This window comes from Hydra viridissima, unplaced genomic scaffold (genome assembly GCF_058129835.1).
Source record: "Hydra viridissima isolate aposymbiotic clone 2 unplaced genomic scaffold, HvirCarnegie_v1 scaffold_1, whole genome shotgun sequence".
NCBI classification, from domain to species: domain Eukaryota; kingdom Metazoa; phylum Cnidaria; class Hydrozoa; order Anthoathecata; family Hydridae; genus Hydra; species Hydra viridissima.
Window position 1 is genome coordinate 21142900 of NW_028324300.1, and position 13634 is coordinate 21156533.

The following is a 13634-nucleotide window of genomic DNA, read 5'->3' on the forward strand; positions in this document are numbered from 1 at the left end:
GATGAGATAGCTTCTTTGGAAGGTGTGTTCCAAAAAGGGTTTGCGACCGGCGGAGATGTAACTGTTTTGTCCAAAGCGATTTTATTGGTATTAGATAATCACAAGGATACGTTGAGGGGAATTTATAAAAAATTAGAAGATATTACAGAATTCAAAGAAATAACGGTTAAACAGGGCAAATGAAGACAGTAATAAAGTAATAAACTAAAATATGAATAATAAGAGATAAACGGTTACGCCTTCGACCAAACCAACCACGCTATTGCTAGAAATCAATTAGAAAGCCTTAGATAAATTGATTTGGACAATCTAAAGGTTTCTTAATTTTGTAATTATGTAAAAATTGAACTTATTTGATGAAAATTGTTGTTTTAAGTTTTTGATTTTATGAAATAAAAACTCTATAACTTTGATTAATTTTCAATAAATATTTTCTTTTTTATGAGTTAATATATTATTTGATTATATTTACTTTGTGCAAATGAAAGTTTTTAGATTTATGATAGTTATGTTTGTTAAGTTACCTATCGTGCTGATTTTAAGTCATTTTGTCAATAAAACTTCGTCATCAACGCGTTAAAACTTTTTGCATGTTTTCATTAGGTTTAAACTTTTAAAATTTTAACTGAAATTTAACTTCGACCACTTAAAATGATTACAGAAGACTAAAGATGAGAAATTCGCTTGAAAACATGTTAAAACTGACAACAGGAAAATGAAATGGCAAAAGGTGTAGCAAACTCTGAAATTCATTTATTACTAATTTCAGAAGCAGAAAACGAGAATACATATAGCTATATCAGCATACACCCATGCTAACTCTTGCCGGAAAATAATAACTAAACAAGTTGAAAATTATCTGGCTCCATCTTTTTACAAAATAGTTCTCTTCACTTTAGTAAAGAAGAGGTAGGCATCAACTATATGCAAAAAGGAAGAAAATATGACGAGGGTATTAAAAGTAAAAGGGAAACATATCGGAAGAAGATGCACGATCAATAGGATAAAAATATTTTAAGAGAAGATTGAAAAAGTTCTTTTGTAAGTTTAATTTTTATTTGAATTCATTCTATTACAACAATCTTATTCCAATTTTATTTTTCTCATAACTTGAAGGAAACTAAATCAATTTCTGGGTTTTATATAAAAAAAAGCTTCTTTCAATAAGTTGTCATTTGCTGACGATTTGTAGAAGGAGAACGTTCTTTTTGATTTTATATCCATACGTATGTTGTGACAAAACTTTAGCAGGTCGGGAGTTTTTTCCAAAATTCAAACTAAAGCTATATTGAGCTTCTTGTTTCTGTCAGCAAGGACTTTATTCGATGTTTCGCGACAAAATCTTGACCTAAAGTTTACTTAGTCAGCAACTTCTGTCGAGACGTATTCGTGCTAAATTACGTCATTTACCTTTGTCTTTCGTTCAATTAACTGCTTCATCTTTTTTAAACAAGGCGAGAAATAATTATTTTTTAATGCGTCAAAAAATTTTGCTGATTCACGAAGCTGAGAAGTTCAAATAAAATGCTTTATGTAAATGATGCAACACTTCACTTTCCATTTTATGGATGCATGTACAAAGAAAACGTATATTTCATTTACACAAATACTTTTTAAGGAGTTGTGACTTTCAGTCTTAGAACTCTTACAAATATTTTAATTGTTGGTCGTTTTATCTCTAGATATGCAACTACGATAAGCAAACTTCTCGAAGTGAGCTAAGTGTTCTTGTTCCATCTCTGCCGAAAACATTCCAGGATTGTCTTTATATAAAATGTGAACCATGATGTTCTAATTTGCATCATGCTTTTTATGCATTTTTTCTTCAAAAGCTCTATATTCAATGTGGTTTAATAAACAAGGTTCTTGGTTTCATAAGCCAAACTTCTAGAAGAAAATCATTTTTATGAGGAACGCAAAAAATATTTTTTGTGGCGTTTAACAGATAAAATTGTTAAACAGATGAAAGTCGGAGGTTTTTGGTGATGATTTCAATTTTTGCTTTTTCTTTGCGAGTAGTTCATGTTTTTTTGAAAAATTATAAATGCTAATACTTGTGCAGTTCAAAAAAATAACCGAAAAACTTAGAGAGTGGTCATAATCGTCATAGCCTGAATGCAAAGACGTGAGCAGACCGAATACTCACAAAGGGAACATAATTCCATTCACGCAAATAAGTGCAAATAAAAGCAAGGTGATGGTAAACGATGGGTATTTACTTGTTAATCACGAGGATTGAATTTATGAAGCAAAATAAAACTTTGATTGTTTTGTTTTTGAATCACGAAAAAAGTTTACAACTTACGATGAAATTTTTTAGAAACATCACGTGATGATTGCTTTTAATAGAAATTTTTCTGTTTCGATTGGAAAAAAACTTTATGCAATTCGAGCTCAGCAAGAGTTTCCAAGGTCAAACGTTTTAGCAAGTGCATTATTACATCTGTCAAAAGAAGTTGGTTGAATGAAAATGATAGAAGCACGGAAAAAGTATGGCTTCAGTTGTTTATTAATTGAAATCTTGTCTTTTGGCAATTAGTGAATTATGTGTTTTTTTATAAAAATTATTAAATTAAGCGCATTTTTTATGAAGTTTATAAGTATTTTCTTTCGTTTTTGATAAATCAAATTTTTAGATAAATCATTTGGATATGAAACAGAGAGCTCCATGAATCCAAATCTTGTAAGTTGTTAGCTTTGTATGAAAGTTTTTATTTTTTTGCGAATTCCTATCGTTTGAATATTGTTTAATTGATTTTTAAGCATAAAAATTAGAAAATGAAGCGAACAATATTAAAATCCTATGGGAGCTTGTTTTTGAAAAGTTCAAAAACTTTTTGAGGAGAATTTGTATTATGAAAGTTGATCATAAAACGTTTAAAACTTTACTAAACAAAAATGTTATAAAAATCTTGTTTAAACATCATCTCAAATGCCGCTGATGCTTATTGCTATTATTGTTAGATATTAATTTTGTATTCACATTTGTGTAATTTTAATGTAAAAACTTATCTTTTAAGTTTATCTTTTTGAGGGGTTAAAGACATTTTTTTTGTTTACTACTTATGTTATTTCTTTTTTTTTTATTTAAAATTTAAATATTAGGATTTTGATTGTAAATAAAAGTAAAGTAAAAACTCCAGGAGTTCGATTCCTGTCAATTGTAGGGTTCTAATGCTAAAACAGGTTTTTTATCAACGGAGACTATTAAAATAACCGTTTTTTAAAAGATGCGCATTAGGCAGGTCCATTTTTAGGGGTCGGAAAAACTATAACTTTGCCACTTTATTTTCCCATTCTACGTTGACATACCAGACCATTCAAAAAAAAGTCTTAAAATTATTTCAACTTTCCTGACCTCCCTGAGGGTTTGAATATTTTTAAAAAAGTCATTTTTGACCAATTATTCGTTAAATTGCTATCTTAATTGGATCAAAGACCAACAAATATAAACATTTTTTTTTTGGGCGAATTGGCTCTACTATTAGGAAGGTTCGTATAAAGTTTGAGCTCAAAATATTTAAAATTTCTCGAGATAACACATTTTGAAATAGGCCGTTGCTACTTAGAGCGCAATACGCTCTATGCAGCCATATGCTACTCGGAGCGTAATACTTTGCACGCATGCGCTAAATTTTTTTTTTTTTTTAAATTTTCTTGATGTCATCCCTATCCCTATCCCTATCCCTATCCCTATCCCTATCCCTATCCCTATCCCTATCCCTATCCCTATCCCTATCCCTATCCCTATCCCTATCCCTATCCCTATCCCTATCCCTATCCCTATCCCTATCCCTATCCCTATCCCTATCCCTATCCCTATCCCTATCCCTATCCCTATCCCTATCCCTATCCCTATCCCTATCCCTATCCCTATCCCTATCCCTATCCCTATCCCTATCCCTATCCCTATCCCTATCCCTATCCCTATCCCTATCCCTATCCCTATCCCTATCCCTATCCCTATCCCTATCCCTATCCCTATCCCTATCCCTATCCCTATCCCTATCCCTATCCCTATCCCTATCCCTATCCCTATCCCTATCCCTATCCCTATCCCTATCCCTATCCCTATCCCTATCCCTATCCCTATCCCTAACCCTTACCATAATCGCCTATCTAACCAGCTTTATTGTGAAATATAAATCGCACTGTTACAATAAAATAGTTGCGCATGCCTGTACAATATTGCGCTCTGAGCAGCTTATGATTACGTAGAGCTCATTGCGCTCTACGAAGACACTTCGTTTGAAATATGACCTGGTTTCTTTTAAAGACCTGGTTTTTACTATGTTTTTAATTGTATATATATCTAAATACTCTTAAATATTCATTAAAAAACTTAATAAAATTTGCATTTAAGAAGTTTGTTTAATAGGTAATCCAAATATTGTACTTAATAAATTTAAAAAATAAAAGTAAACTGTTAAAAATGTAAAATACTTTGACTAAAGGTTTTACAAACAAGTTTTGTAAATAATATACATAAAAATTCTGTTAAATTTTTCTTATAAAAACTTTTCTTACAATTTATTAAGAGATTGTTTGGACCAGTTACATTTATAAAATGGAAAATTAACTCTCCCAGCAGGTAAAAAGATGTCTAAAATGCATCTAATATGCATCTGAGAACTGGTCTAAAAGATGTCTAAAATCACGTCGTGAATGAACGCTAAATAGACGTCTATCTTATAGACGTCTTTTAGATGCATTTTATTCGATAAAAAAATAAATCAAATAAACGTATATTGCACATCTTCTATGCATCTAAAATGATGCACCTCTACCAAATAAAATGCATCTAAAAGACATCTATAAGATAGACATCTATTTAGCGTTCATTCACGACGTGGTTTCAGACATCTTTTAGACTAGTTTTCAGATGCATATTAGATGCAGTTTAGATATCTTTTTGCCGACTGATTTAAGATTAAAATGTCTTTAAATAATTACACAAGTAAAGAAACAGTTCGGTTCAAGTTGTTGAAATTTATTTACCAAGATTATAAAACAAATGTTTACAATAAAAAAAACTATAATTCTTTATTGAGTCCACCAACTCGTTATTCCTCGGCATCGGTATCTAAAATATAATGTAATAGCATGTAAATAAATGCACTAATGCTTTAAAAGACATGTAGAATGATTAAAAAATCTGTTTACATGAAACATATATAAATTTTCACTCGGCTTGTTGCCAAATTTCGTAAAAACATCAAAGATATGAGATATAACACGTCTTTCTGGTACAAAGTAACTTTATTAAGCTGCTTTTTCCTATTTATTAACCTCTTCATCTTCAATTATCTGAAGAAGATATAATATATAACAATTATAATAGTTAATTTAAAAATATAATTTTATTGATTTGAACAACAATGTATCACCAATTTACCTGTATTAAAGTCTTTTTTTTTCTGATTACGATTACTGATTCTGATTACGCATTTTGCAAAAAAATTTTTCTAGATCTTTTATTGATTCAAAATTGTATTCCCAGGAATGTGTCAAAACGAAAAAATTTTAAAATATTCAACATAATTTACTTTGGTAGAGATAAAGGTGATGGAGACAAAAATACTACTATGGCACAAAAATGAGCTAAAGAGTACATTTTTAATTCAGAGAGCAGTTATATACACATTAATATATATTTGAATATGTAAATGAAATGACATATTTGAATACATAAAATAAACTATTTGAATGAACTATAAATTATAAAGTTTTATAATCATTAAATTTAAATCCCGAACAAAATTACTTTTGCATGTAGATATTAGTTTAAATACCTACGGTAAATTACTCAAAAATTTTATTATTTTCAAGTTACAAGTAACTGTTAGTCAAATGGTCAAAATTATTTAATTTCTGCTGCTATTTAATAAAATTTCTGATTAACTGAAATTAGCTTAGAATTGTCATTTACCTTTTCATGATCATGAAAACATGCTCTCTTGGCTTTCTGCCACCAACTATTTTCAAACTATCAAGCTAAAATATGCAACATATAGAGCTATATCTATACAACATATAGAGTTAATCCTGAACCTTCAAATAACCCAAATAAAAACAAGATAATTAAATCATACCAAGTTATTATATTCTGATTTGTCCTTTTGATTATTATTAAGTGCTACCAATTGGTCAACTGATTCTAGCAACTTTACCCCAGTTGCATGAAACTTTACTTCTACAAACTCCTTTAAAATAAGTTTTATTTCAGCCAGCTCTTTGAGAATAAGATGTTGCACCTCTATGAATAATTGTGTATTTGTGAATAAAGGTCAGTAGTTACCTCAAAGTTATTATTTAGCTCATGAAACCAAATAGCAAAAATATCCTATCAGTTGTTTATTAATTGATCCTAACAATGTTTGGGTATATACCCCTTAGTGACATATCCAGGCTGATTTTGACACTGGTATGCCGGTTTGGGCACCCAAAACATTCTGCCATAACTCCAGATCAAATTAGTTAAAATAAACATAATTCATATATAAGTTCTATTTAGAGGGTAATGTAGACTGTTCTGACAGCATTCAAAGTATGTGGACACTGATTCTCAAATTCAGAAATTAAGGACATTTTTTTTCTGCAAATGTTGTTTTTTGGAAAAATGATTTTTTTTACAAATATCCACACAACTGTGCACTGACTGTTTTTTTTTTTTGTTTGTTTAAAAAAAAGGTCCTCAAATTTAAGCTGAAATTCTTTTTACCTGTGTCCCTATGTAACTTTTAGATACATCACTGACCACCAACATTATACAAATGCAAAAGAAAGGAATGAATAAAAATAAACCCCAAAAAAACATATCATTTGTTATTTTATTCACTCCCAGTAGTTGGCATAATATTTTTAAAAAACTTACTTTTTATATCCACAAAAAAAAAAAAAAAAACCTCAAAAATTCAGTTTGAAATATTCTTAACTTTTAAATCAAATTAATATAATAATGGCTTACCTTAATAAATGTAGATGAAGAATAGTAGACTTGATCTGTTGAACGAATTGTTGTATGTTAAGATTTCCAAATAGAACTGGTTGAAAATAAAAAAGAAATCCACTATTTATAGGACGCGCACATAATAAAAATGTAATTTTTAAGGACCACACTATTTAATGGTGACGCGAACGCGATTTGTATAATTCGCTAAGCGAATTAAAGTTAAATTGATTTGTAAAAATTTGCAAAGAGAATCCGCAAAAAAAAAATCCGTTAGTGGTTCGTAAAAATTTTTCGGATTGATAATCCGAACAGCAAAGTGAATCCGCAAAAAAAAAGTTCGCTAGTGGTTCGTAAATTAGTTTTCGGATTATTAATCCGAAAAACTTTTACGAACTGACTGTTTTAATCTGCAAAATAAGTCGGATTGGCTTTTTGCGGATTTTACGAACCGAATCGGCGGTGCCTAGCTATAGATATACTATAAAATTTAGACCTTAATACCAGAGTTATTAGAGGGATAAAATGTGAATGTTTTATTTGTGAAAATGGGCGCAAATTAAAAATGGAAAAAATATTGGCCCCTGTGGTTGAATGTGTTTCTGGAAAATTTGTTTATCTAGGCGCTGAAGATAATTCAAATAAACCTGCAGAAAGACTAATTTGTCAAGATTACTATGCCCAAGTGGGACAAGGAATTCCACATCCCTGTACGAAATTAGAACGACAAAAGAATTTGACTGCCATTGTAAAATCAACATCCCCAACAATGCAAGGAAAAGTTCTGTCCAGTTCTATCAAAGATTTCAGCACAAATGACTCAGGGAACACCTAAGCTTTGAAAACCTTTGGTCCAAAGCAACTCATTGTCTCTTTTAGAAAGAGTGAGATTGAGAAACCTTTCTTTTCTTTAGATAAATTGAACAAACTTCAATTAAAACTACATTCCAGGTAAGTTTTTGTACCTTAAAAATACTTTTAAAAATAAATTTGTTATGTGTTTAAAGCCAATTTTTGTAATAACTTTATTATGATTTATAAGTAATGGCAACATTGGTAGGACGGAAACGTGTGGAATCTGGTTTCAATACTAAACTGATTGAGAACAACGAAATGGTTGGAAAATTATTCAATTGTGATAAACTCCCATTGCTTATAGAATTAAATGAAAGCGAAGAGGTAAGAAAACTATTACCAAAAATAATATTTTTCGATAGCTAGATTGCAATTTGTATCATTCATTTTGATTTTTTGCGGATGTATAGTTGGAAGAAAAAGATTCTCCTATTGTGTATTGGATCGACATTGAAGAGTGTGTACCAATGGTACTTCATCACAGAAGTCAAGGAACAAATGATGTTGATATCAAACTAGGCGTAGATGAAGGGCAGAGATTCCTTAAAGTTACACTGTCAATAACCCTAAAACCAGAGTTAAAAAATCATAAAACTTCATAGAAACTAAGCAAGCGTGACGGATATGCGTGCAAAGATTTTAAAGATTCAAGCGTCCACAAAACTATTATATTGGCCATATCGAATTCATCAACATGAAAGGTGGAGTCTTCGGTATGATAAATAACTTTTAAATTTGTTAAAAATAATTTATAATCTTAGTAATTAATTACTCTATTTCAACAGTTGAATTTTAAATTTTGAATAACTTACAACGAATATTTATTTAAAAAAACTTGCATTACCTCTAATATTCTATAGGCTTAGGTTACTGAACCGAACAGGCTCTCGAATCTATTTATCAGGATTTTAATCAGTTTTGGCGAATGAGAAAAGTTGGAGAGCACGGCCCAAGCTATATAGAGGCGCTAAAAAACGCGGTTGTTGCTTACAACTACAAGCACTTTAAAAGCAGCTTTCTATTTGCGGGAATGTTTGTAAAAAGTAAAATATTAAACCTCCTATGAACAAACGTCTGGTATGGTTTTGAAATGTTAAATATCAATCATAATCTAACCATAAAGACCAGAATTTTTTTTTTTTAGTGTAATTAGTAATTGTAACAAACCCTTCTCTACCCCTAATACGCCTCCCCAGGTATGGTTCCTAAAACTCTTGTCAATTTTTTGCTTGTTTTATTTTAAACTAGATCAAAATTCATCGATAGATTTCAAATTACATCAAAAAAAATTTTTCGTTTAAAAGTTAAGAATATTTAAAGTTATTTCAGAGGGTAATTTTAAGCTTTGCATTGTTATAAAACTTAAACGAAAAGAGATTTTTTGATGAAATTTGAAATCTGTCGATGAATTTTGATCAAGTTTATGATAGAATAAAAAAAAAAATTTTACGATTAAAGGAGACGTAGTTTTAGGAAGTGGGCAGTTAGGAGTCAGGGCGGGATTGGTTTAGCTCCAATTACCTTAATTTTTTGCAAATCATCCTCATTCGACAGTATCAACATACTTAAAATTTGAGTATGCCCCATGCCTCTTAGTTACCTATCTTGAACAACAATATTGCTGTGCACTCTCCTAAAATATGTGATTTTTCCCCAGGCCCCCACTAAACAAAGCTGTCGTTTACATTTCTTAAATGAGGAATGTAAACGACAAGGAATTTTTATGTTTAGTAAGCTGTATTTTTCCTCAATCATTGGTACATAAATGTAATCATAAAGCTTATGACCAAATTCTCCTTGTGGTTCTGAATGAGTTTTCATTGTTGCTTTTTCTTAAGCTAATTTGATATTATTAATCTGAATTTCATATTATTTAGCAGCACCCGCAAAGTCATAAACATATTTCAATGGTGAATATGAAAGTGCTTGAGCAAAATAACCATATGCAGTTGTTGATCTTAGTGAAGCTTCAGTGCTATCACACTTTTGATAGAACGAATATAGATTAGAAACTGCACCATAACCTGTATAAATAGCCATGGCCACTCTATATGCAAAGCCAAGATATGGAATACCCATATAGTTAGTCACCGTCGTTGCTTAAGTCATGGCGCTCGTATATTCTCCATTATAAATTTAATATGATATATCTAATTCACTGATAACTGCAGAATAACCATTAACACCTTTAGATATGCTATACAGATATGTAGAGTCCAGCAGCACCTTTTTCGCATTATTAGTTGTAGGTTCATAATATAACCTTGTCGAATCTACAACGCTGTCTAAAAACCTTGAATCCTACTGTTGTCCTATGAATAGTAGGTTGTATAGCCCAGATCTTATCATCTGTTTGGCTTTATTATCTGACGGATCACGAAAATTTTCTTGTAGATTATGAACAGCAATCAAATTGTCTCCATTACCTCCTTTATCCGGGTGTAACTTGAGTAGAACTGATTTCTTAAAATCCAGAGAGTCTTCTAGTACAATAGATCTGTCGATACCATTCTTTCGAAGTATTTCCTTGAATTGATTGCTTTCTTTGCGATATACTATTTGTTTCAAGTACCATTCGAAAGTATTATAAATTTTATGACCAAAAGTACCTGATCTACTATCTGCATGAGTATAGCTATTAATGTCTGTCACTGGCTCAACTGTATCTTGCTTATGGCTATATACAATCAGACCTTGCATAGAATCTTCTACTATTGTTTCTTTATTATCAGTACTATAATAATCGTGAGATAATATTGCTTGTAGGGTATTCTGATCTTCAGGTATCACTATCTCTAACCCTAATAGTATATTTAAAACTGCAGTATCTCCTTGTTTTTGTACGGCTAAAATATGCTCTGCCATGCCAGCATCTTAACCAAGATCAAGCAGTAGGTCAGCTCCTGCTCCAACTTCCTTTAACTTTAAAAGCTTTTGATAGCAATATAGCACCTATTAGATGACTGAGCATTGCGTTATCTTATTCTACAGAGTTGCAGTAACCTGTAATCACCGGAGAATCTGAACCTTTTGAAGAATCCTCTGTTGGTTCTTGTGTATCACTACACCAACAACTGCAACGGTACACGGTGGTCCTTTTTCATAATCTATGGTTGCAAAAGGTATATAATTCATCTTCAGATAATCGGTTGTAATGACACTCATTGAAAACCTAGATAACCAGGTAAACAAAGTAAATCGTTCTTATAACTCAACTCCCACTTCGAAGTGAACAATTGAATCAGAAAGTTATATTTCTTTACCGAGCTTACGTTCAGGAGTTTCAGGCAATTTACCAGCGCCCCCCCCCCCCCCCCTTTCAAAGTGAATTTAAATGTACCTAAAACTGTTATTTTAATATTTTTTTGAAATGGAAGTCGAGCGAACAGGTATATATTTACAATATTATAAAACAATAACTGTATCTATGTTGATAAAAAAAATTATTTAATAGTAAAGATGATGATAGATTAGCACTAAAATAACAATTTGTAAAGATTTTAATAGAGTAGAACTTTTGGGATTTTTCGGGATTGTTGCTAAACTGTTTTTTTATTGTTACTTTATTTATTTATCTCTCAGAAAAGTTACTCTTGTGTGCTCGAACGTGCTCTTTCTATATTTTTTTAATTTTTGTAGGTTCGATGGCGTGTCGTGTGAGAAAAAGAGACCTTTTTGAAGTTTGGCGGAAAGAAAGAAACTTTAATACAGTGACGAAATTTGTTGAAGAAACAATTAACTTTAATAGTAGTGACACTAAAGAAGGGCCTAAAGTGAGTTTTGAAAAACAATTTAAAAATTTGTGTGGCGAATTTGCCAAAAAAAAAAACAACGATGTCGCTCAACTGACAAATTTTAACACCACAACAAAGACTGGTTGAGCAGCGATTTTGTAATTTTTAAGTGCTTAGAGGAAGGTGAAAAGACAGAAAACACAGGGCGTCCGAAAAAACATTTTGGAGAATGCAGTCATTCCGCAAAAACTAGGAGAGTGAAAGATCTCGTCGAAGGTAGGACATCTGATGAGTTTTCTCTAGCTACACGAATTAAATTAAGGCATGAGGGTAAAAGGAATGCTGCAAAAGTTATTCAAATGGTTTCATCACCAACCAGTTCACCAAGAAGAGCTACCAAAGTAAATATACGTATTTTACTGAAAGTAATGCTCCCATAAAAATGACAGCTGGGCATGTGTTAGCTCTCTTTGTTGATAATAAATTTACAAAGAATGAATACATCGATATTCAACAAACCTCTAAATCGCACAACGCTGAAATTCACCCACCATACAATCGTTTGTTGGAGGCGAAGAAGCAATTTTATCCCGATGACATCAAAATAACTAAAATATCTGTCAACGTTTCTTTAAAATCATTAGTGAACCGCACAGTTCAAAGACTTTAGGGTGCACAGAGAGATGTTTTAAAAGCAAGGCAGCAGGATTTTGATTCCAAAAAACTAAATATTTTATTCAAGTGGGGTTGTGATGGTGCATCGGCTCATAGCCGATATATGCAAGGTTTTCAAACGGACGATAGTGACGATTCGAGCATTTATTTTGTATCTATGGTTCCCCTTATATTGACTGCTTCGTCGGTAAGTGGGTCATGTGATTTGATTCTGTGGCATAATCCTGTACCTTCATCAACAAAATAATGTCATCCCATCAAAATAATGTTTTACAAAGAAACACCTGATTTTGTCACAATACAAGCTGATAATGTTAAAAAAAAAAATACAGGATCTGAGCCCCAGTGAGGCTATTGTAGATGGAGTACAATTTAAAATACAATCGACATTTTCACTAACGATGATCGATGGTAAAACTTGCAGCACTCTTTCCAATACAGCTGCTCAAAATTGTCATACTTGTGGTGCATCACCAAAAATAATGAACAATTAAGAAACAGTGCGAGCAAGACCGATAAATAAAAATGCTCTTCAATTAGGACAATCAAGCTTACATGAATGGATTAAATGCATGGAATGTATCCTCAATATATCATACCTTTTAGATAATAAAAAATGGAGAATTGAGAAAACACAAAAAGATATAACAGAAAAAAGAAAAAAGGAAGTTTCAAGAGAATTTGAGAAGAAAATTGAATATTTTAGTTGATATACCAAAACAAGGCTGTGGCACAAGTAATATAGGGAATGTGGCTCGTACTTTTTTTTACAACCCAGAGCTAGCCTCACAAGCTACAGGGGTAAACAAATCTCTTATAGAAAGATTAGCTACAATTCTCCGTACTATTAGCTCGGGGTTTGCAATAAATATGCCAGCTTTTAAAAATATTACCATGCAAACTGCTGATTTGTACATTCAAGAATACTCTTGGTACTACATGCCGCAAAGTGTACACAAAATTTTGATGCATGGAAGCCTCGTTATAAAAGAAGCCATCCTACCAATTGGTACACTGTCAGAAGAGGCTCAGGAGCATAGAAATAAAGACATTCGAAATTACAGAGAGTTCCATGCAAGAAAATTTTCCAGAAAATAAAATGTGGTAGACATGTTACATCTACTTCTTATAAGCTCTGACCCTTTAATCTCTTCTTTAAGAAGAGAAAAGCCAAATCTAGTGACAGTTTTCCACAATCAGTTTTAGCCTTGCTAAGAGAAGCTTAAGATTTGTAAGCAAAAATTGTTTTTACATGTTAAAAGAGTGTAATAAAATATTGAAAAAAATTGGTTACAGTGTTTTCTTTTTTATAAAACATTAAATTTAATACCTACTTTGCAAATACATTGTTATATTTATGTTTTCTGGATTCTGGTTTAGGCGAATTTTTTACATACTGGTAATTTAGAAAAACAAAACTA

At 31.4% G+C, this 13634-nt stretch overlaps 2 protein-coding genes across 5 annotated transcripts; one reads left to right on the top strand and one right to left on the bottom strand.

Moving 5' to 3' along the window:
* The first annotated feature begins 598 nt into the window (after positions 1-598).
* On the top strand, positions 599-13499 carry LOC145193607 (uncharacterized). 4 transcript variants are annotated; one of them, XM_090076445.1, is made up of 7 exons: positions 599-1041; positions 1683-2490; positions 2637-2683; positions 7864-7900; positions 7992-8128; positions 8215-8517; positions 11444-13499. In XM_090076445.1, the coding sequence occupies exons 5-6, from the start codon at positions 7994-7996 to the stop codon at positions 8404-8406; spliced, it is 327 nt and encodes a 108-aa protein (XP_089932571.1). In that variant the 5' UTR covers positions 599-1041; positions 1683-2490; positions 2637-2683; positions 7864-7900; positions 7992-7993; the 3' UTR covers positions 8407-8517; positions 11444-13499. The 4 variants fall into 4 exon arrangements, with proteins under 4 accessions (XP_089932571.1, XP_089932567.1, XP_089932570.1 ...); XM_090076441.1 differs by lacking the exon at positions 11444-13499 and adding an exon at positions 8665-8931 and having other exon boundaries at positions 7573-7900; XM_090076444.1 differs by lacking the exon at positions 11444-13499 and adding an exon at positions 8665-8931.
* On the bottom strand, positions 5869-6281 carry LOC149893861 (uncharacterized; the record flags this gene model as incomplete). The annotated part of the gene is made up of 2 exons (XM_090076258.1): positions 5869-5994; positions 6093-6281. Coding segments are annotated over 2 exons (258 nt in total), but the record flags the coding sequence as incomplete, so codon positions are not given.
* Positions 13500-13634: the final 135 nt, after the last annotated feature.